Source organism: Pinus tabuliformis, chromosome 8, assembly GCF_031772625.1.
Source record: "Pinus tabuliformis cultivar Carrire ecotype Pingquan chromosome 8, CPIR1, whole genome shotgun sequence".
In the NCBI taxonomy this organism is placed as follows: Eukaryota; Viridiplantae; Streptophyta; class Pinopsida; order Pinales; family Pinaceae; genus Pinus; species Pinus tabuliformis.
The window spans coordinates 1,582,931,260-1,582,951,877 of NC_142294.1; the positions used below are offsets into that span (position 1 = coordinate 1,582,931,260).

Sequence of the window (20,618 nt, forward strand, 5' to 3'; positions counted from 1 at the left end):
CTTCATTCTGCATCTGCCCTTCAATTATCCACTTTTCAATGGAACAAAGGACCTCATAGTATGATGGAGCTTGCTGTAACAGATAAGGAGGCTCCTGATCTATTGACGTTCCCTTGTTTCTTTCATCCTCTGACCATTGTTGAAATTTCTGAACCTGTATTTTAATGGCATCTATCTGACTAGAGTGTTCAACCTTTATAGCACTGATTTCCCTGGCATGGTCTTCTTCCATGGTCAATAACTTTTTCTGAAGACATATCTGATTAGCTTCCATATCTTTTATTATTTTATCGTCTTTTTCCTTTATGGTCATCAAGCAATGCTGCATAGAGTTCATCTCTTCCTTATGATTTGCTTGCATGGTAGCCAACTGATTATTATGATCGAACGTCATGATAGTCATTTCTTCATCCATAGTTAATAACTTGTTTTGCATAGAATTAATTTCCCTATCATGATTAGCTTTCATGGTCGTCATATTTTCCTCTAAGCTTGATAACTTGCTTTGCATAAAACTAATTTCTGTGTCATGATTAATCTTCATGGCCTCAATTTCCTTAGCATGTTGATTTTGCATGATCTCCATCTCCCTATTACGTTTTTCCAGGTGGGTGCATAAAGTTCTCACATCATTGGCGTAATTAGTTTGATTTATCTCCATATTTTTTACCAGCAGCATTAGTTCTTGTATAATTTTCTTTTGATCTTCCTTTTCATTGTCATTTGTCCCTGCTTTTCCACTATCATGGATTTGATCTGCAATGGTACAGGTGGATGGCACATTCTGATATGAAGAATTGTCTTGGAATCTTTCATCGACAGCTGAACCTTTCATAAGATTACTTTCATTCTGTTGCATAATTTTAGAGGCACAAGGCGAGCTATCCGGATTACCATATCTATCTTTAAAAGCATTGACAATGTCTTGTAAAGAAGTGAAAGAATCCTCAGGACAATTGTTAAACCAATTCAAAGCATCACCCTCTAAAGAAAGGACAAAAAGACGCATTTTGACATCTTCATGATTATACTGAGGGGGTCTACAATATATGATCATTATATGAGTAAACAAGCCTAAATGCCTTTTAACAGCGACTGAATCACCACTTGAGAACAAAGGTAATTTAGAAATGGCCACTTCCGGAATATCATGGAGATCATCAATAAAATGACATGGTTTAAACGCATAATCCATAATGAATAATGAGGGACCAAATGGATGATAGAAAGAGATCTCTGCTCAAGAAAATCAAGACATGAAAGAAGTGGAGTCGCCACTTGAACAATGAATCTAATTCTAGGATCCAAAAGAAACCAACAAGCATATATGAGGAAGGCTTCTTGTCTGGGAAAAATAAATGAAAAGAAATGGAGTCGCCACCCAAACAAGAAACGAACTGAAGAGTGATTGCTGATATGATGAAAGATAACGTGATGAAAAGATCCAAACGATGCCAAAAAACGTTGAATCCACCAGCTCAAATGAGAGATGAGAAAGATGAAAGAATGATGAGAAAGAGGAGATGAATGTTGTTGAAACGCCGAGAATAAAATTCCCCGGCGATGGCGCCAAAAATTGTTGTCGTTGCCGACTCAAACGAATGATAGAAAGAGGAACGATGAATGATAAAAAGTCGTTGAAACACCGAGAATAAAGTGTCCCCGGCAACGGCGCCAAAAAATGTTGTCGCACAGATTGTCACGACAACGCTCAAACCGGGGACTGTCACTCTGATCCCCGATCTCTCCGTTTAAGCCTGTCTCCCGCAGCTAAGGAGCGTAGACCCTATGGGAAAATGAATGACCAACTGAGGACCAGTTGGGTTGGGAGACATGAGGGGGAACAAGCACTTAATTGATTTAGAAGTTAATGGACCAATGCCTTATGGAGTTAACGGTTAAATGATTAAATGTTGCAGAAATATGAACCATGTAAAACAAACATTTATCATCGAATAACCCAAGCAATGCAAGATATCCAGTAAATTCCCAATGCTTTAACGATGATCCAACAATTAAACTTCAAGAAAAATTAAATGCTTTAAATAATCATAAAATTTAAATGCTGACCAGTTACCACTTTCACATAGCTACTTTAAACATTTAAGTGCATTTAGCTATACCACAACAGAAAAAAGACTTTAAAGGAATTTCCGATTTTAAATTAGTCTTTTTCAAAAAAAATTATTTTTTTATATATTTTTTTTAATAAAATTTTAAATTTAAAAATTAAACAAAACTAAAATCCTAAAGTATATAAAATTAAAGAAACTGATCTAAACTAAGAACTAAAATTATCTTTTTTATTTTTATGAAATTTTTTATTTTTCATGAAATAAAAAAAATAAAACAAAACTATTCTAAGCTAAGATTCTAAAAGTGAATAAAAAAGGAACCTTTTTTTTTCTTTTTTTCTTTTCTTTTTTTTTATGATTTTATGATTTTATTTTTAAAGTCAAAAATAAAACAAAAATTTAAATCTAAGCTAAACTAAATGAAATCAAAATTAAAACTAATGAAAAATCAAATCTAACCCCTTTTTAACTTTTTGGTTTTAATGAATTTTTTTTTTTGCATGAAATAAAAATAAAACAAAACTATTTTAAGCAAAAACTAAACTAAACTAAATCCTAAAAGAATATTTTATTATTTTTTAAAATAGAATAAAACTAAAATCTGTTCTAAACTAAGACTTAGATTAATAAAATCAAAATTTAAATAAATAAATATATACAAAATGGAAAGTATACACAATACCTAACACATTAAAACATAAAAATGTCTAAACTTTAAAGCCTAACATCTAATCTGAAAAATGATAATCGATTCTTTTTATTTTTTTATAAAGATCACAATTTAAAATGAAAATAAATCTAAAACTAACCACAATTTAATTCTAAAAATTAAAATCTAAATTAAAAAAAAAAAAGAGGCCTAACCTACAACTAAACAACGCATGCATGAAAAATGAGAAAAGAAAAAACTTACGCTAACCTAAGAACCCAATCGATTTTTTTTTGCCTTTTGCTGCTTCAGATGTGCAGGTTTGCATGAGAGCTGGAAGGCGGGCAAGGGAAACGACTGAAGGTTGCTGCTGCGTGGAAGAATGGCAAGGGAGGAGCTGCAAGAGTTTGATTGCAGGTTGGACGGCGGCAAAGAAAGAGACGGCTGAGAAATGGACGAGGGAGATAGCAGAGAAAGGCGTGGGTTTGCAGGTGGATTGGCTGCAGGTGGCACGCGGAGCAAGTTTTCTTAAAGGGCAACCTGAAGGGTGAAGGAACGGCAGCGTTGAAAGCTGTGTGAGTAATAGCAGCTGTGTGGATGAGGAAAGAGGACTGCGCTGGTAAAGAGAGCACGAGGATAAGAACGCGTGAGTGAGGCAATACACAGAGAGGAAAGCGGGGTTACGCAGATTGAGGGAGCAAAGAGCCAGATGAAGATTCACACGGGCCAGGAAGCCGGAACTGCAAAGGGTTTGCAGGAATGCTCTAGTGTGAGGAAATTATTGACTGCAGGTTGAACGTGGAAGAGGCAGCGTGAAGGAGTTTGCAGCAAACGAGGAGCTGCGGAGAGAATGAAAAATGCGTGGGATAAAATGCCGCTTTGATCTGGTGTTTGCAGGAGGCAACCACTTGTTTGCAGGTTCTGGTAGCAATTGAGGGATGGCAGCACGTAGAGGACAGGGTATGGGAGCCACAGGTAAAATCGGATTGCCCACAAAAAAATTCGAAATTTTTCCTGTAATAAAAATGAAACATGTAGACAACAAATTTGAAGAATCTGATCAGAAAACAAATGGCAGGAAAACCCTTTTAAAATTTATCAGGACTCTTGAAATTTTGAATCAGCTACTTCAGATTGTGAAAACCCCACAAAATTTTTAAAATCTGTACCTGCAACCTGTAAAAATAAAAAACCCAGAAGTAAAATGTGCCAAAAATAAACTGAAAACCCTAAAACCTGCTAAACAATTTACAGTATTTACAGATATAAGGCTCTTTAGTAGCCAGATTTGTCATTAATCACAATAGTATTATTAGAATTTAATTTTAATGTGAGACACTTCAGAAAACCCTGCATACATTCATAAAAAATTTCAAATGGTAAGCCCGGGATCAAGAACTCGCTGGGCTCTTTCAGAAAACACAATCTGGGAGTTGGCTAGTTCAGCCGAGAACTTCCCCTAACGCCCCGTAATCTGAAAAAAGGATTTCCTACACAGCGTAAAATCAACCATTAACATAAAGGGAGAAAACAATAGTGAAACCCAGATCAAATGGAGATACCTGCCACTATATTTCAGAATCTAAACTATCATTCAAACCCCAAAGATCAGACAAGATACCTGTGCCTAGATCAATCTTCATTAAGCTATCCTCAATGGCTGAAAATAAAATTATGCAGAAAAATAAAACAATCCTACAGCATTTCCAGAAGAGTAACACCAGCAAGATTTTTAACCCCAAAGTCTTTCTTTATTGCACAAAAAATGACTACAAGAGAGCTTTCTTTAGCACCAGACTCTCAGATCGAATCTGATCTCAAATGACCCCTAACACCCTATTTAAAGGAAAATTTCCCAACGGCTAGTTCAAGTGATCCATGTCAAACTAATCTCGACCGTCGATGAGGATCAAGATTTCTTTTAATCTCATCCATCGAATTTTTAAATGCATTTTAATATATTAAACAATTAAAATTTCCGCATTTATTTACTCAAAATTTTGACTTATTATTATTTTATTATTTTATTTTATTTTTCAAATTTTTATTTATTTTTTAATTTATTTTTAAAATTTTATTTTATTTTTTAGTTTTTATTTTTTTTTTATTTTTTTAGTTATTTTTAATTTTTTTTAGTTTTATTTTTTTTATTATTTATATGTTTAATTTTTTATTTTTTATTTTTTCAATTTTTATTCTTTATTTTTAAATGGATCCTCGAACTTAGCCTTTGAAAAAATCACCTAAGACCTAGGACTTAGGACTTATGAGGGGATTAAAACATTTTCTAACCCCCAAGACACTTTACATCATGACTTTTACAATTTTACATCTCAAAGGGGAAAACCCATTTGACATAGACCCTCATAGACCACCCAGTTCTGTGACCAAATATAATCTAGCAGATCAACACACTAGGATTCCTCTAAGATTCTAATGACAAAATTCATTCCGGCTTTGGGGTTAGGCTGAAGGAAAACTCTGCTGATCATGGATCGGTGAGACAAAAAACCTTCCGCAACGTAGATTATCACTAGAAAATTAGGTCCACCTAGGCAATTTACATACATGACTCAACTCTACTAAGATTATTTACAATTCACACATGCAGACTGGGCTTACAACATAAATTGATCAAGTCGAAAATGACTGTCGAATGGCACGGACACGTCAATCAAGCGCTATCTCTTTTGCGAAGAAAAGGGGGTGTACTGCTATGGGAAGTTGACATGTAGTGGTCAATAGGCTCCAAACATAGTGATAAAGTGGGTGGCCCCTTGATATCCAAGAAAACCACTGGTGGTGCCTCCAAGTGGCTATGGGGGCACTATAACATCCTCACGGGTCTCCAAGTGGACCGATCAAGCTTGTATCCCATCTATAAGGGTTGGAAGGATGATGCAAGCCCTCCCTTTGTCTCCCATGGTGAGACACATACTCATCTAAGCCCTGGATCAGCTACCAAGTGTGTGGTGCAAGAGTGTAGTCGGTTGGGCAAGGTGGTCCAGGTACATCATCATTGTAAAATAAATGGAACACGAGCAAGCAATGAGTGGAACTGAATGATCCCATGAAGTGGCAATCTGCTCTTTGTTATGGTGGAGGACCATGGTTCTAAACGCTCACCCTAAAAATGCCAATATGACCCTTTGGAGGGCTTGGACCGCGTATAGGGAGACGAAACCTAAGTTGAAGACCCACCTACAATCTTGTATAAGATCCAACGTGTCCCCTCACTTTCCAGCACAACTAATCATTAGTGCAATTGATTAGATGAGCTTACAAATCATGGAATCAAGTGGACACTTCATAGTGGCATGCCCTTCCATAGTGGGTTTTAGAATGTACAACTGTCTCCAAGTTCAAGAAGAAGGTTAACCAAGGAACCTATTAGGTAGTTTCAGCCTCTAAGGGGAGTGACATATCAATGGTACATCCATCAAATGGCAGGTGGCATGTGATACAATGATGGAATGGAATAGGGCATCAGGGGAAGGCTCCAAGCCACATGCCACAGTACAAGAGTAGCTATGATAGGGGTAGCCCACACTTGGGTGTATGAATGTAGGAGGGAGCAATCGTGGTACATGAGTTACTCTGGTCTTTGATTTTCCACCCTTCGTCATTTGTCTTTTTCCTTTTATTGATCTTTTTTTATAATAACTCGAGGCTCCAGGGGATGAAAGCATGATGTGTAAGGTATAGCATTGAATACCCCTTTTAGGTGGGGTTTTTCATAGCCAACCAAGGGTTGGGACAGTCATGGGTTCCTTAATGATGTAGGGGGCCAATATAAGGGGCCCTAGGAACGAAGGTGATGGCCATAATGATAGGGGTAGAGCTCATGTTTGGCTTTTTCCCAAATGCTAAATTTGTATGTCCAGGACATCTTTTGCATTTTGTGGTACATTTCCTATTGAGAAGGGCCAAATTATGCTTTTTCTTTTTTTTTTAGCTGCATTAACCTCGAAGGCATCGTTCCAAGCCCGACCCAAAGTGTGGACAAGGGGAGGGGGAAACTAGCTCCTTGTGGACCCAATGGACAAATGTGGACCCAGATAGGAAATATGATGAAAGGGGTTATAATGAGCGGAGGGGAGTGATACATGTGGTGTCGAGAATGTGAAAATTCCTATCCTCAAGGAACCCCTACTACAGCAAAACCGAATTTACTTCTCCTACTTGATTTTAATATACATTATCAAGTTATTTTCTGAAAAACACTGAAGTAAATTACTTCTCCAACATACAATTTAATTTGATTACATGAAACAAGAAACTGAGCAAAGAACAAGATACATAGGACACCGTTATTTTTGGACAAAATAGTCCCCGGAAAAACCCAATGCGGGAAATCCGGTGCAATAGCTCTCAGGGTTTTGTATTTTTAAGCAATAGTTTTGAATAAAATGTTGGTTGCCCTCTTGGCAATCCAGTGACAGAGAAAAGATATAATGGCGGAAAACTAAGTGAGATTACCTCACTTCACCCAGCGGATTCCGGCTAATCCGACAACAAAACTGGTTAACCCTGACTATCTCTGCGTTGGCCCTGCGTCATCCTTGCAGGCTCTGTGTCAACCCTGCGCTATCTCTTTTGCCTCTTGGAACTTTTGCGTCAACCTCTCCCGGCTGTTTTGGCAATTCCCCGGCAGTTTTCGACTTTCAGCGTGAGGGCAGCCTCACTTCTACGCAGACACTTTTGGCTCTACGTCAAGACTACGTGGGCCCATATTGGCCTGGCGTCAATCCTTCTAGATGTTGCGTTCCCTCCACTACTGGTTCTCCGCCTCTCTGCCCAGTGTTCTCAAACTATCCCTGCCCCTCTACTGCATAATGATCACCTAATTCGAATTCCTTAGCTTTCTAGCCCTAGAAATTGAACTCTAGATCAATTCATTCTCTCCGTGTCTGTCTTTCTAAATGAACCTCAAGCCTCCTTCTTATACTTTTCTCATTGAGACTTTGTTGATTTGAGGTAGCATCAGATGTGCTCTAGCCATGAAAATTGGTGGAGAGGCTAAAGCACATGAGATCCTCAAGACCCAGAAAAGGTTTGGGCAAATTCTAACCAGTTTGGGAGATATTAAAATAATTAATATTTTTAATGGAGTTCCTAAGTCTAAACTTAGGAAAAATAAAATATTAATGGGTATTAATATAAAATCGGGTTAGAATGTTCCAAAAGACATGGATCAAGCCAAATCTAATCTTAGCTGTTGATTAGAGATTTAATCTCGGCCGTTGATGAACCAACGAAAAAAGTATAAGAGGAGGCTTGAGGGTCAGTTGGAGAACACACCAAGATTGATCAGTCAGTTTGATTTTTTGGAGCGGGGTTCGCTGAGAGAAATCAAACAAGTGATTTGTGTTGCAGCGAGGGGCAGTGAATACATAGCAGAGAGGCAGAGTTTGTACCAGAGAGACAGCCCAGAGCCTGGAGAGGTTGACGCAAAGGTAGTTGGGTGCTACGCAGAGGCAGCTGGGAGCTGCGCAGAGCCAAAAGAGGCCAGCATGGGTGACGCAAAGGATCTAAGGGTTAATGCAGAAACTTCAGTAGCTGCACAGAGGGTAACAGAGCTGACGCAGGGCCAAGAGGCAGCACTGGGAGGATTTCCGTGGGGCAGACTGGGCGCTGGTGAGTCGGGAAGGGTGACGCAGACCCTATCAGAGTGACGCATCGCAGTGGAAGATGCAATTGTTGTTGTGGGATCATTCATTTGGTGATTAATCAGTCAAAATATCTGTCTCCGTAGAGAGGTACTACTGTCAAGGGCATTCTTTGTTGGGTGAACCATTTCTTGCACCCTAGTTGTATTCTGAAACTGCATAATAATAAAACCATCTGAATCATTGCACCGGTTTTCCTGCATTGGGTTTTTCCGGGGACATTGGTCCAAAAATAACAGTCACTTGTGTGCTTGTTTTCTTTCAATTGATGATTGGTAGATGTTGATACTGTACTTATGTTTATTTTCAGGATTTACATGGTAAATAACTTGTTAAAGTAATTGAACAAGTAGGAGAAATAAACCAGATAGTACAAGAAGAATTTCTAACGAGTTAAACTTAGAAATTCCAACATGGTATCAGAGCCTGGTTGCATATCACAGGATAACTAAAGGCATCAACTAGCAGAGCAATAGAAGCAGATTCAGCTATCCCGAGTGACAGAGTTGATCCGTGCAGAAGGCGACTAAGGAAGGAGTGACGCAAAAAGACTGTCATCAATCTGGGCCAAAGAGGGCAGTGCAGAGGCTGTGGGAGGCAGAATCAGGCTCACGCAGAGCCACGCAAAGGCCAGGAGAGATGACACAGTTGGCTGAGGGAACTGATTTGCCGTTGACGAGATTGCATAGAGCCAAGTGGCTCAATCCTTCAGTTGCTGGGGCATAGGAGGCTGTGGGTGGTTTGCGGAGCAAAGTTAGTGGGGTACTGTGGTCAAAGCAGTACCTAACAGGGCAAGACGAAGGTGGACGGAGTTGCTGCCGAGGCGGATTTCTAGCCAAGCAATCTTGATCAGTGCCAGACTATCGAATTGGGGCAACTTGACGTTGGCAGAAAGATTTCCAGAAGGGAAATCGAGACTCAAAGGGAGTCGAACCAAGAACTTCCAGTCGGGAAGTTGAGAGACTCGAAGGATTCGAAAGAAGAGCAACATAATGCTCGTGAATGGACTGAGAGATAAGGATAGGTTGGACGGAGCATCCAACTTTGTGGTCTGGAAGGCCAGGATCTTGTCCATTTTAGACAGATATCGCATCAAGGACTTCGCCTTGAAAGTGATGGCGATCCAGTTGACCCAGCTGAAAATGAGAAGTACGAGGATGCAATGACAAGGGTGAAGTGCATCATCCTTGATGGGGTCAAGGATCATGTAGCGCCGCATATTGTCGAGAAGGATACGGCAAATGAGATGTGGGAGGCCCTGAAGAAATTGTACCAACATACTTCCGTGCAGAGGAAGATGTTACTTGAAAATCAGCTGCGGGCATACCAAATGCAGAAGGCAAAGCAGATAGATGTCTTCCTCGATCGATTGAAGGAGATCCGTGACCAGCTAACTTCCATAGGGGCCACGCCGGATAAGGAAATGATGGTGAGGACCGCATTGAACACAGTCGCAGAGAATTGGGAGGTATTTGTCCAGAGCATACTGGGCAGGAAGAGCCTTTTCCGGATTGGGAGGAACTGTGGGCGGCTCTTCGTCAAGAAGAAATCAGACAACTGACCAAGGCGGGGAGTAGCGGCAAAGGGGTCAGAATCAAGAAGGAGGAAGAAGAGGATGCGGCTCTAGCATCTGTGAGAAAGCAAGAGAAGAGAAAGAAGAAGGACCTCTCCAAGGTCAAGTGCTTCCATTGTGGGGAACTCGATCATTTTGCGAACCAGTGTCCTAGGAAGAAGTGTAAGGGAGAGGCTTTTGAGACCAAGGCAACGCCAGCGAGGGCGGAGAAAGAAGTCGAGAAGGATGACAATTGTGCCATTAGTGCTTATGTGCCACTTGAGAAGAAGTGGGGATACATCGAGTTGTAGTCAGACAGACTACAGGTGATGAGGGGAAAGATCCTTGAGGTACCCAACCTCTTGGATTATACCTTGTTACGGGAGCCCCGAAGAGGAGTAGCAGGACTGGCGATGTCGATAGAGACGGATGCAGGAGTCCCAGGGCAGCGCAAGGCTAGCAGGCTGCAACATTGCGAGAGGCATGGGAGTGTTGCACCAGTGCAAGATGGCATGGAGACGTGTGCAAGGGTGCGAGATGCAGGGAGTTGTTGCAGCATCACAGATGTCAGTAGAGGGAGCACTTGTTAGCGGCAGAGGGAGCTTCAGCATCGAGAGTGTTTCTAGCCTGACGGGGATGTCAGATGTTGGGTGGATCATTTACTTCTCAATAACTGAGTTGCAGTGCAGTAACAGTATGCAGTAGCACGATGCAGCATGAAGAGAGGGGATGCAGTGCAGATGCAGTGTTGGGAGTATGGACCAACAACAGCACGGATGCAGAGGGAGTTGTCGTACGGATGCAGTAGTAGCAATGGCATGGGCCATGGACAACAGTACAAGATGCAGCAGTGCAGAGGATGTTGGGTGGGGAGGCCTAGCATCAGCACAGCGACCGGTGCTGGATAATCAAGGTGATACTCATTGTGGAGTATTACTAGAGCATAGTCCTCGCTAAGAGGGAGTGTTGATTTGGGGTAGCAACGGATGTGCTTTAGCCATGAAAATTGGTGGAGAGGCTAAAGCACGTGAGATCTCCAAGCCCCAGAAAGGGTTTGGGCATATTCTCACCTATTTGGGAGATATTAAAATAATTAATATTTTTAATGGAGTTCCTAAGTCTAAACATTGGAAAAATAAAATATTAATGTGTATTAATATAAAACTGGGTTAGAATGTTCCAAAAGACATGGATCAAGCCAAATCCAATCTTAGCCGTTGATTAGAGATTTAATCTTTGTCATTGATGGACCAACGAGAAAATTCTAAGAGGAGGTTTGAGGGTCAGTTGGAGAACACACCAAGATTGATCAGTGAGTTCGATTTTCTAGAGCGGGGTTTGCTGAGAAAAATCGAACAAGTGATCTGAGTTGCAGCGAGGGGCAATGAATACATAGCAGAGAGGCAGAGTTAGTACCAGAGAGACAGCACAGAGCCTAGAGAGGTTGACGCAGAGGCAGCTGGGTACTACGCAGAGGCAGCTGGGTGCTACGCAGATGCGGCTAGGTGCTACGCAAAGGCAGTTGGGAGCTGCGAAGAGCCAGAAGAGGCCAGAGTGGGTGACGCAAAGGGTCTAAGGGCTGACATAGAAGCTTCAGTAGTTGCGTAGAGGCTAACAGAGCTGACGCAAGGCCAAGAGGCAGCGCTGGGAGGATTTTCGTGGGGCAAACTGGGTGCTGGTGAGCCGGGAAGGGTGATGCAGTCCCTATCAGAGTGACGCAGAGCAGTGGAAGCTGCAATTGTTGCTATTGGATCGTTCATCTGGTGATTATTCAGCCGGAACATCTGTCTCTGACGAGAGGTACTACGGCCGAGGGCGTTCTCTGTTGGGTGAGCCATTTCTGGCACCCTAGCTATATTCTGAAACTACATAATAATAAAACCCTCTGAATAGCTACATCGGTTTTCCTGCATTGGGTTTTTCCAGGGACATTGGTCCAAAAATAACGGTGTCACTAGTGTGCTTGTTTTCTTTCAGTTGATGATCTGAAGATGTTGATACCATACTTGTGTTTATTTTCAGTGTTTACATGGTAAATAACTTGTTAAAGTAATTAACAAGTAGGAGAAATAAACCACATAGTACAGGAAGAATTTCTAACAGGTTAAACTTAGAAATTCCAACAGACTTCAACGGTCGAGATTAAGTCTCTAATCAACGGCTAAGATTAAAACTTGACTTGATCTGCGTTTTAGATAATTCTCACCCATATTTTGATTAATGCCCATTAATACTTTAATTTTCCTAAGTTTAGACTTAAGAACCCATTAAAAATATTAATTATTTTAATAAAATACAATCCGGGTGGAATTTCACCAAACGGTTTCTGGGTTCTTTGGAATTCATGTGCCCTAGCCTCTCCGCCAATTTTCATGGCTAGAGCACATCTGGTGCTACCAAAAACTAACACTCTCTCTTAGTGCGGAATGTGCTCTAGCAACAATGTCCAACTGCATGTTGCTCTGTTTCTGAAGTATCTCCTTTCCACACTGTTGTTGCCACCAACACTATGTTGCTGCTGCTACTGTATTGTTGCACATGACACTTGTCACTGCCACCGTTGCATCTGTACTACAGCTCCCTCTGCATCTACTGCTAACACTGCCACTACTAGCTCTGCACTTCGTCATTTTCCAATTGTTGCTCAGCAACAGAAAAGCATCCAAAATTTCTGAACTAACTGTGTTCAGCATAATACCATGTGAATGTTGGAATCTAACTACTACTAGTCTCTGACCCTCTGAATCTTTTGTGTTGTTGTTGACTTCTGCACTGTGCCATCTGCACTGCTGCCAACCTTGCTATGCGTTGATCAGTCCCTGGTCTCAGGCTACTACATCTGTCTCTCCAAACAATCCACTGCATCATCTGACACTAAGTCCATCTCACTACTGTTGATTCTCGAGCTCCCATAGCAAGGAATTGATCCAAGAGGTGGACTCCTCAAGGATCCTGCCCACATGTAGTCCTCCCAAATACAGCTCAATATCACCCCATTTCCCTCCTAGAGATGCGTGGGCACTCATGGCAAACTCATCTTCGTCAATTTTTGCTAGAGCAGCCTTAGGATCATGTTTCTCATCCTTATCATTTCGCTTCAAAGGACATTGGGATGCAAAGTGGCCCATCTCGCCACATCTGAAACATTTCACCTTCGAAATGTCCTTCTTCCGCTTATGCTTCTACTGTCCCTTTGATGCTAGAGCTGCGTTCTCCTCCTCCTCCTTGATCTTCATGCCACTCCCACTACTGCCATTGAGGTTGACCATAACTAGATCCCTCCTTAATTCTTCATGCTTAAGGGTTGCCCATATCTCCTCCCATGAAGGTAGTCTTTCCCTGCCCAATATACTTTGGATGAAGACTTGCAAGTTGCCATTCATCCGAGACTCCATTCAGGGTCGTCCTTACCATCGCGGTAGACTGACGTGTAGACCCCACTGCAGCAAGCTGGTCTCTGGTGTCCTGAAGACATTGAAGATAGGAGTTAACGCCTTCTCCCTTCTGCATCAATGTCCACTGCAACTTTTTTTCTAAGTACATCTTTCGTTGTTCGGAAGAACCTTCATATAGTGAAGACAAAGCTTCCCACATTTCTCGGGCTGTATCTTTGCCTTGTAATGTGAGACCACATGATCTCGAACTCCATCGAGTATGAACCTCTTTGCCTTTCCCTGCTCATCCTTGTACTTCTTCTTCTTATCACTGTCTGCAAGAACAACCACAACACTCTTGACTTAAGCTTCGAGATCGTACTCCTCCAGAACAGCTAAGATTCTGGTCTTCCATATGACATAGTTGGAAGCTCCTTCCAACCTGTCCTGATCTTTGAGCCCATGTGATGCCATCTCACCCAAACTATCGAATTGATTCCTCTAGTCATTGCACAGCACTGGTCTGTTGCCTAGCAAGTGAAAAAAATTCGAACTTTTGGTGAGAAAAGTCCTCTGAGGAGAAAATTCCCCTTCTATGTGTCTTCGCTCTTTTCTGATGGATTTTTGCCCCGCCAGAAACTGCGCCCTTCAAGCATTGCGCTAAGGCTCTGCATCACTCCCTCTACCTCCGCAAACTCACAAACCAGAAATCGTACCTCTCTGTTGACTCTATCAAAGAGAGGTTTCCTCGGAATCTCTACTTCCTAGCAAGGACTACACAATCCCTTCAAGGGGATTCGAATTTCTACCAAACGCAGCTATTGGCCTCTTTGTTCAGCGCTGGATCTGCTCTTCCTATTTCAAAATCAATCCTTTGATACCATGTGAAAATTCCTATCCTCAAGGAACCCCTACTACAGCAAAACTGAATTTACTTCTCCTACTTGATTTTAATATACATTATCAAGTTATTTTCTGAAAAATACTGAAGTAAATTACTTCTACAGCCTACACCAATTTAATTTGATTACATGAAACAAGAAACTGAGCAAAGAACAAGATACATAGGACACCGTTATTTTTGGACAAAATAGTCCACGGAAAAACCCAATGCGAGAAAACCGGTGCAGCAGCTTTGAGGGTTTTATATTATTAAGCAGTAGTTCTGAATACAATGTTGGTTGCCCTCCCGGCAATCCAATGACAAAGAAAAAATATAATGGCGGAAAACTGAGTGAGATTACCTCACTTCACCTCACAAATTTTGGCTGATCCAGCAACAAAACTGGTTAACCCCGGCTATCTCTGCATTGGCCCTGCATCAGCCCTGCACTGTCTCTTCTGCCTCCTAGAATTTCTGCGTCAACCTCTCCCAGCTGTTCCGACAATTTCTGACTTTCTGCGTGAGGAAAGCCTCAGTTCTACGCTGGCCCTTTTGGCTCTGCGTCAAGACTGCATGGGCCCAGACTGGCCCAGCGTCAGTCCTTCTAGATGTTGCGCTAGCCCTTCTGGCTCTGCGTCAAAACTGTGTGGGCCCAGACTAGCCCAACATCAGTCCTTCTAGATGTTGCGCTGCCTCCACTAGTGGCTCTCTGCCTCTCTGCCCAGTATTCCCGAACAGTCCCTGTCCCTCTGCTGCAGAATGATCACCTAGTTTGAATTTCTTAGTTTCCTAGCCCCAGAAATCAAACTCTAGATCAATTTGTTCTCTCCGTGTGTGTCTTTCTAAATGAACCCCAAGCCTCCTTCTTATACTTTTCTCGTTGAGACTTCAACGACCGAGATTAAGTCCCTAATCAACGACTAAGATTAAAAATTGACTTGATCCGCCTTCTAGATCATTCTCACCCATATTTTTATTAATACCCATTAATACTTTAATTTTCCTAAGTTTAGACTTAAGAACGCCATTAAAAATATTAATTATTTTAATAAAATACAATCCGGGTGGGATTTCACCAAACGGTTTCTGGGTTCTTTAGAACACATGTGCCTTAGCCTCTCCACCAATTTTCATGGCTAGAGCACATTCGATGCTACCAAAAACCAACAAGGAAGCGATACCACGCAACCAAAATCAGTGTCTCTCTTGTAGTGCCACCCCTAAAGCTAGTAGCCAATAAAGGAGATCCCATGGGACTAAGATACAAATTTAACCATCAAATTGGATAGAGAAGACAATACTACAAACCACGCCCACCCTTTCCGCCGAATCCCCCCACTAATCTATGCCCAAAAGTGTCCATGATAAGTAAACAAAAATACCCAACTACACAATGAAAAGCCATACCTTCAAGGTTGGAAAGCCCACCTTCAAACATACGATCATAACAGATGGGCGAGGGACCATATGGTTGGCTTAGGTGGCAGAGATAGTGGCACATCGAGCTATCTAGTGGCTGCAAGGGGCTGTTGGCTGCCCGCTAAGGACCATCTAGGAGAAAAATTTCCCCCCCTATGGATATCACCCACAAGTGGTCGGTAGCAGTTCCCTAGGCACCCATGCATGAGGATTCTAGTACAAGACTCTAAGTTAAGGGGTGTATATCTCTAAGACGATGCAACCTTGCATGCCTTAGATCATCCCCAAAGTAGACAGACTTACTTGCCTCATTTATTCATGCAAATAAGGCACACTAGCGTTAGGGGTTTTATACCTTAAATAGAGACACAGTTGTGCATGCATCTAGATTGATTGTACCTGCTATTCTTTCTAGTCTATAAAGGAGAAGCAAGGAGCAATACTTTTTGGTTCAAGTGTTTGAGTTTTGAACTGTAGCATTTAGTTTTCCATTTTCACACTTATTAGAAAATCAATGATAATGTTTTGAGTGTTCAGATTTGCATGTTAATATTTAACTACCAGCAGAGTGTGTTTGTAGGTTAAAGTACTCTATAGCAAAAATTTTGATTGGTGTTTTCAATTACAGCTATATAGGATTTTAGGTTAGATACTAGAATGCAAATCCACTCACCATGGTCTGATTTTTGACACTTGTGCGACCATGCGATGGCAATGAACATTTCCTTTGTTATGGTTTTTGTCATTTTGAGTATTTTTGTAGAGTGAGCAAAACGAATGTAGATTTTGGGTCATCTATTGAGGCAAAATAATTTTTTAAGCTTCATTTCCCAATATTGCTTGGAAAAATCTCTTAGAACTGCAATTTTAGAAATTTGCAGGTCCCTGTAGCATGTTCCATTCTCATTGATGAAGAGATGCTATGATACAAGTGATGTACTGTTCAAAATACACTGGAATGTTCCCTCATTCAAGAATGTAGTAAATTCCAATTTAGTTGAAGAGAGCCCAGATATTGGCATCTGCTTGTTATGGAGAAATCTGCAAGATGTTTACTCCAAGAATGACAACAGTAAACTAGAATTTTTATAAACTGCAACTCCCATTGAATATAAGCCAAGAAAATTTTGAGAATGCTTAGAAGCCTAAGCATGTGACTAAGAAATCTTACAGTTTCTTCTATTGGAACTGTAGTATCCACACGGTGCTGGTAGTAAAGATCAATATATTCCACATCAAGACGCTTCAGGCTGTCTTCACAAGCTTTACGTACATATTCTGCTGAGCCTTTGACATGAAAAACACCTTCTATCAGGACATTGGCAAACTTAGTGGCAAGTTGAACTTTCTCACGGGGCAAACCTTTCAAGGCCTGTTGACAAAAGAATCGCAAATATCAACATTCAGCAAACAGGGATTCTTTCTTTCTCTTGCTTTTTGTTTATTGTATTTCCATTTTCAATCCCACTGACCTACCTTTTTGGTAATTCATTGAACGTTAATAAAGTTATCTGATCTTATATTCATTTACTCTCTCCCGCATTTCCGTCACTTCCCTACAATGACCTCAGCTACCCTACTTTAACAACCCTTCCTCTACCCAGTTTCATCCTTTAGAAATTTTCACCTCCCTTTACTCATAATTTCCCTATAGAAATTGGACATGTAGAAATTAATTAACTCTTACAAAAGCAATATGGAAATGAAAATTGACATTGACATATGGAGAAAGTCTCTGTCTATTACAAATAGACTAGAAAACATTTTTTGTGGCATTGAACAGTTACAATAGAATCAGTTATAACACCATGGTCCAGTAGTCTTCTTAGTTTAGGGAATTCTATTCTATTAGACTGTATATATCTTAATATCTATTACTGCATAATTTGGAAGTTACATAAGTGAAGGCTAGCGTGTTGTTCTAAACAGGGATAGGCTTGTGAGCTTTTGGTTGCTCTAAAGGTGTTTTCACCTAGCTGGCGGAGAGATTCATGGTCCCCTGTCCCCTATGTTGTATTTTGGTTGGCTTACATCTAGAGAGCTTAGTAAGTGTATGCTTAATGTTAAGAAAGAACACTTCTTGATGTGGCAATTGGCACACATGTGGTGGTTTGACATTTTCTACTAGGGCTATGTGTTGAGGAGGACAGGCATTTAGAACATGTGGAGTAAGCACCTTGGAGGAGGGATTATGCACAAGGAGGTTGGGCATGGCGCCCTAGGAGCATTGAGCCACCTTGTACATATGTTGGGGAGGAATGCTCAAGTTGGAGAACTATAATTGAACAACACACAATTCTGCTTAGAAGAGTGCTTGACATGTGGACACTTAGATGACACACCACCTTGGGCATTGTACAAAGTTACAAACCTTCTTGTGCCATGGCATTCATGCCTACTGTAGCACTCCATTTGGGACTTTGTTGTCAACTTAGATTAAGGTTTACTTGTGGTCTTGGTACACATATTATCATTGGCTTCCCTCACCTAATCATATATAAAGGGAGGAGAGTGTCTTTGTTATAAGTTGTATTGTACCTTAGAGATGTGATAGTTGGTATGATGTGCTATTGTGGATCCTAAAAGAACAATTTACACTTGGAACAAGAATAGTGCTTCTAAGAGGCATGCACAAGGGTTCCTTGGCTTATGTAATGGAAGTGAAGAGTAAAGCTTGTGATATGCACGGTTGGTGTGATGCTACTTGTTGTTGAGCTCTTTGAGAGGCTAGTATATGTAGGTGCAATGTTTTGCTAGGCATTGCTTTTATTGGTTAGGGCTAGGAGTAATTGTGGATGCCCTAGCTAGGGTTTGGGAAGCTTTGGAGGAGTTCTTGCTCAGGATAAGGTGAAAGTATGGATGTACCAGCATTGGCAACGCTGAGGTGTTGTACTTTATCTTCATATTGTGATATGATTTGTACAATTGCTATCCAAAATTCTCTTATTACAAATCTTATTTTCATGTGTTTTGAGCAAGTTTCCTGGTTGTTTTTGTTAAATTTGGCAACTAGCGCCAAATTCCACCTTGTACAACTCATATGATGCAGCGGATATTTTTATTGGATTCCTCTCTCCGGGAGGTGTAGGATTGATTTAAAGATCATCTCATTCTGACATGTACAAATGGAATTATGAATTTATTTTGTTTATGAACAAATTGTCAAGGTCAGCCAGCAAACTAATGTAGGCTCAAAAGCCCATCAGTCATGTCTATTCATCCTCAACGTTACATATAAATAGAAGGAGCCTCTTCCTCATTTGCTCACTCATCTTCACACATCTCTCTCTCCTCATCTGATTGGGTATGGATTTCTGGGCAGCTTCTCTCTCCACATGTGCGAAGGAAAAGACAGCAATTTTCTGTTTTGGATGTTGACCAGCATTGACCGAATTTCAGGAACGGTTTGACCAGTGTTGACCAGCCAACGTTGACTTGTTTGACTGCGTTTTTGTTAGGGAAAATTCTGTTTGGGCAGGCCGCATTTATGGGCACAGAAATCGAGGCAATTTGTACTGTTTGACCAGCGTTGACTGCAGAAGGGTTTGACTGCAGTGTTGACCAAGTTTGACTGAGTTTTTCGGAATTGTTTTGGGCTGATTCGGATGACTGTTGAAGGCCAAGTTGACTGGGTTTGACCAATCTGTTTTGGGAGCTCAAATTCTGCCCTGTTGAACAGCGTTGACATTCTGGTTAGGGCTTTCTGTGGATGATGTTTGACTGGACAGGTTTCACTTTGATTGGGCAAGTGAATATTACATATTGTACTCTTTCTCTCTGCTGAACTTTTGAAGAATAATAAGAAGAATTGATCAAAGGGTTTCCCCACATTGGGGCTTGTCCCTAGCTGGCACCATATATTGTGTCCTCTTGTCTTGGCTTGTCTTCTACTATTTTATTTATGTTCTATCTGCATTTACTGTCATGTTAATGTGATTGTTAATCTGGAAATTGATATTGGGCTAACAAGAAAATAGAAATAAATTGTTGTTAAGCATAGAAAATACTATTGTTATATAAAATTAACATGGTATCAGAGCTGAGGTGAAGACAAAGCCCAAGCAAGAGTGAAAAGAGCAATCACTAAGAAGAGCAATCACTGAGATTTGTTGGACAAAGAGAAGATTCAATGGCCTCCACATCCTACTTCAAATCTAATGACAAGCTTCATGATAAGTCCGATTATCATGCATGGAAGATGTCCCTTGATTTGACTTTAGAAGAGCAATATGTTATGGACTATATGCAGGGAAAGATTTCTGAACCTACTTCTAATGCACCAACTGCTTCTAAGACAAAGTACAAGAAGGGTGAAGTCAAAGCAAAGAAGATCATCAGAAATTCTATTCATAAGCATTTAGTTGCTTACGTATTTGATTTGAACACATCAAAGGAGATATATGACAGGTTGGTTGGCATGTTCAAAGCTAGCAATGCAAACCAAGTTCTCTTTCTCAAAAACAAGTTGAAGGATATAAAGAAGGGAAGAGGTGAAGACATTCAATCCTACTTCATGAGGATTACTGAGATAAAAAATGATCTTCTTTCGATTGGAGAAGTTATTGCTGATAAGGAGCTTACTCTCATTGCCCTTGGAGGACTCCCTCATGAATGACACATGTTCAACACTACTATTCTTAACAACGATGGGATTCCAGGTTTTGAAGAATTGTTGATCAGATGTTCTCGAGAAGAAACAAGGATGATGGAACTAGCTATGCCTTCAAATAGGAATGATCCTACTGCATTCTTCGCTCATGCTAAAAAGAAGAACAATGCAGGTTCTAAGAAGCAATGTCAAGGAAGACCAGGTTTCAAGAATGGAAGGGAAGATGCTTCATTTGCAACAAGTTTGGCCACTATGCTAGGGAGTGTCCTAATAGAAGGGATACACCTCATGATGATGACAACAACAACAACAACAATCTCAGGGGCACCAACAATCAAAGGAATCGCAGATTCAACAACAGAGGAAAAAGGAATGCTCCCGCTACTCA

At 40.8% G+C, this 20,618-nt stretch overlaps 1 protein-coding gene across 2 annotated transcripts in view; it reads right to left on the reverse strand.

Annotated features, from left to right (window-relative positions):
* LOC149242105 (putative aldo-keto reductase 1) overlaps window positions 1-20,618 on the reverse strand; it is a 458,988-nt gene that overhangs the window by 253,763 nt on the left and 184,607 nt on the right. Inside the window, exon 3 of one of the 2 annotated variants that reach the window (XM_089374176.1) lies at window positions 16,793-16,993. The exons of the other annotated variant lie outside the window; for it this stretch is intronic. Coding sequence (XP_089230302.1) covers window positions 16,793-16,993 — 201 coding nt within the window. The remainder of the gene's footprint in view (window positions 1-16,792; window positions 16,994-20,618) is intronic. 2 annotated transcript variants of the gene reach the window in all.